The following is a 2757-nucleotide window of genomic DNA, read 5'->3' on the forward strand; positions in this document are numbered from 1 at the left end:
GCCTGTCCCCTGAACACACTGTAAAAAACATCTCCTCACTATCTGATAGCTGCCTGTCCCCTGAACACACTGTAAAAAACGCGGTCTCCCTCATTCAGTTTGAACATACATTGAACGTGACGTCGGCCAACATCGCGTGGAGCACCGTTCGCATAATTAAAAATGGAGAGACAACTTTGTTCTTTTTCAATCGTGTTGTTCCCTAAATCTTTACAGAGGGTTGTCGCGGTTACCTTCATGTGCGTGTAGATCTGGTCCATGGTCTCGGACTGGTTGTCACAGAACAGACACACAGCGGAGACCGGATGAGACTGCCAGTCCGACCAATCACTGCACAGAACACACGGACGAGACGGGAGAGGACTCAAATAAAGGCTCTGTGAGTGAAGAAGATTTATTTACGTGTGTGTGTGTGTGTGTGTGTGTGTGTGTGTGTGTGTGTGTGTGTGTGTGTGTGTGTGTGTGTGTTTTAAACTATATTTGTGGGGTCCCGACAGCTTTGTGGGACCAAAGCTGGATCCCAACACTTTAAAGGGCTGTTTGAGGGTTAAGACCTGGTTTTAGGATCAGGGTTAGAATCAGGTTATGGTTAGGCTTACGGTGAGGGTTAAGGTTAGGCATTTAGTTGTTACGGCTACGGTTACGGTAAGGTGTTAGGGAATGCATTATGTCAATGACGGGTCCCCACAAAGATAGTGAGACGTGTATGTGTGTGTGTGTGTGTGTTAATGACATACAATGAATTTAATGTTTATTGCAATTAGAGCTCTAATGCTATGAAACTAAAGGTTTCCCACACACAATATTAATTTTGTAATATTTGTAAACTAAATGTAATCACTTTAAAAGGTCTTGTTGTTTTTTTGGAATGAAATGCTTTTTAGAGCCTGCGGTTACCGTGGGAACGGCAGATGTTTTAAGGTCTGACTCTCCTGGTCCCTACTTACTCGTCTTCATCGTCCAGCAGCTCCCGGTCGTCCTCGCTCTGCACTTCCTCCCACGTCTTCCCCAGCTCCTAAGGGACAACGGGGGACACATTTAACCCTCGTGTTGTCTTCCCGTCAACCATGAAAAAAAACAAACACCTTTTGGTCACTTTTTACCAACATTTGTGTCACTTTTTTAATGTTGCGGGTGCTTTTTTTTAAAATGCTTTTGGTGTTTTTTTTCCAAAGCTTTTTGATATTTAGAATGTCGACATTTTCAGCTTATTTCAACGGTCCATTTTTTTGTGACAAAATATTTTTTATAGGACAACATTACGTTTAAGGATCACACAGAAAAGACACAAACCTCCTCCGACGGATGAGCCGCCCAAATTATATCTCTCTAATATTTTAGGGATGGAGCAATTACAGATAATCTGCATCTGTGTTTCAGTTGCCTGGTAACAGGTCAAGTTAACTAGAGCGGGCTCTACTTTGGCTCGGCTCCAGCTCTGCGTCTGTCCCTCGGCTTCGGGTTCAAATGGGCGCACCGATCCGATGTTCCGATCGGATATCGGCGCCGATATCCGATCTATGGTCTCGGACTTGCCTCGGCCACTGGTCTTGCCAGATAGGGCTTCTGGTCTGGACCGAGTCCAGGTGTCTTTATTATGTTGATAATAATATTCGAGGGAACGTGAAACCCAGAATGATTGTCTTGATACTGTCATGCATAAGACCTTTATTCTGTCCTGGACTCGAACCTCTCTGGACTCGGTCTTGAGTTTGACTCGACTACTCCTGGTCTTGGACTTGTCTTGGACCTGACTAAGGTGGTCTAGTACAGCCCCGGGCCCCCCCTAGCGTCTGAGTGTGTGTGGAGGGTTAGTACCAGGTAGTTGATGACGTAGAAGCGGTCGTACGTGCTGTTGTTGGCGTTGATGCGGCGGTGGGATTTCTTCCTCATGTGGTCCTTCAGCGTGGCTTTATCCCGGAAGGTTTTCTCACAGTACAGACACTGCAGACTGACACACACACACACACACACACACACACACACACACACACACACACACACACACACACACACACACACACACACACACACACACACACACACACACACACACACACACACACACACACACACACACACACACACACACACACACACACACACACACACACACACACACACACACACGACCTTTAAAGTGATTACATTTAGTTTACAAATATTACAAAATTAATATTGTGTGCGGGAAACCTTTAGTTTCATAGCATTAGAGCTCTAATTGCAATAAACATTAAATTCATTGTATGTCATTAACACACACACACACACACACACACACACACACACACACACACACACACACACACACACACACATAAACTGTGTTTCCTAGGTTTGAGGGTTAAGGCGTTTTTCACGTTAATAAAATGCATTTTCTCCAAACATTTTGTGTCTCTTTGTAGTCTCCTCATGTCTCTTTTTGGTCATTTGTGTTTTCTTTGGGGTTGTTTTGGGTCTCTGAGGTCATTCGGCGTCTCTTTGTCACATCCCATGGGACCGTTGTCACCTTATCGGTGTCTAGAACGTTGGAAACGCTAGAGCACGTCGTAGATAAAAAAGCTTAAAGACAGAAGTTGCTAAGAAGTCATACATACTACGATCATTATATCTGAGAAAAGGGCTGAAAGGAGAGATGTTTTTATGTGAGAGGTGTGTGTGTGTGTGTGTGTGTGTGTGTGTGTGTGAGAGAGGTGTTTTGGTGTGTGTGTTAGAGACAGGTGTGTGTGTGTGTGTGTGTGTGTGTGTGAGAGAGAG

The 2757-nt window shown here is 44.7% G+C and overlaps 1 protein-coding gene across 1 annotated transcript in view; it reads right to left on the bottom strand.

The window, feature by feature from the left end:
- znf277 (zinc finger protein 277) overlaps positions 1 to 2757 on the bottom strand; it is a 5713-nt gene that overhangs the window by 2454 nt on the left and 502 nt on the right. The window contains exons 2-4 of the mRNA XM_034878945.1: positions 1819 to 1988; positions 948 to 1015; positions 234 to 330 (exon numbers count right to left, since the gene is read on the bottom strand). Coding sequence (XP_034734836.1) covers positions 234 to 330; positions 948 to 1015; positions 1819 to 1988 — 335 coding nt within the window. The remainder of the gene's footprint in view (positions 1 to 233; positions 331 to 947; positions 1016 to 1818; positions 1989 to 2757) is intronic.

This window comes from Etheostoma cragini, chromosome 8 (assembly GCF_013103735.1).
Source record: "Etheostoma cragini isolate CJK2018 chromosome 8, CSU_Ecrag_1.0, whole genome shotgun sequence".
Lineage (NCBI taxonomy): Eukaryota > Metazoa > Chordata > Actinopteri > Perciformes > Percidae > Etheostoma > Etheostoma cragini.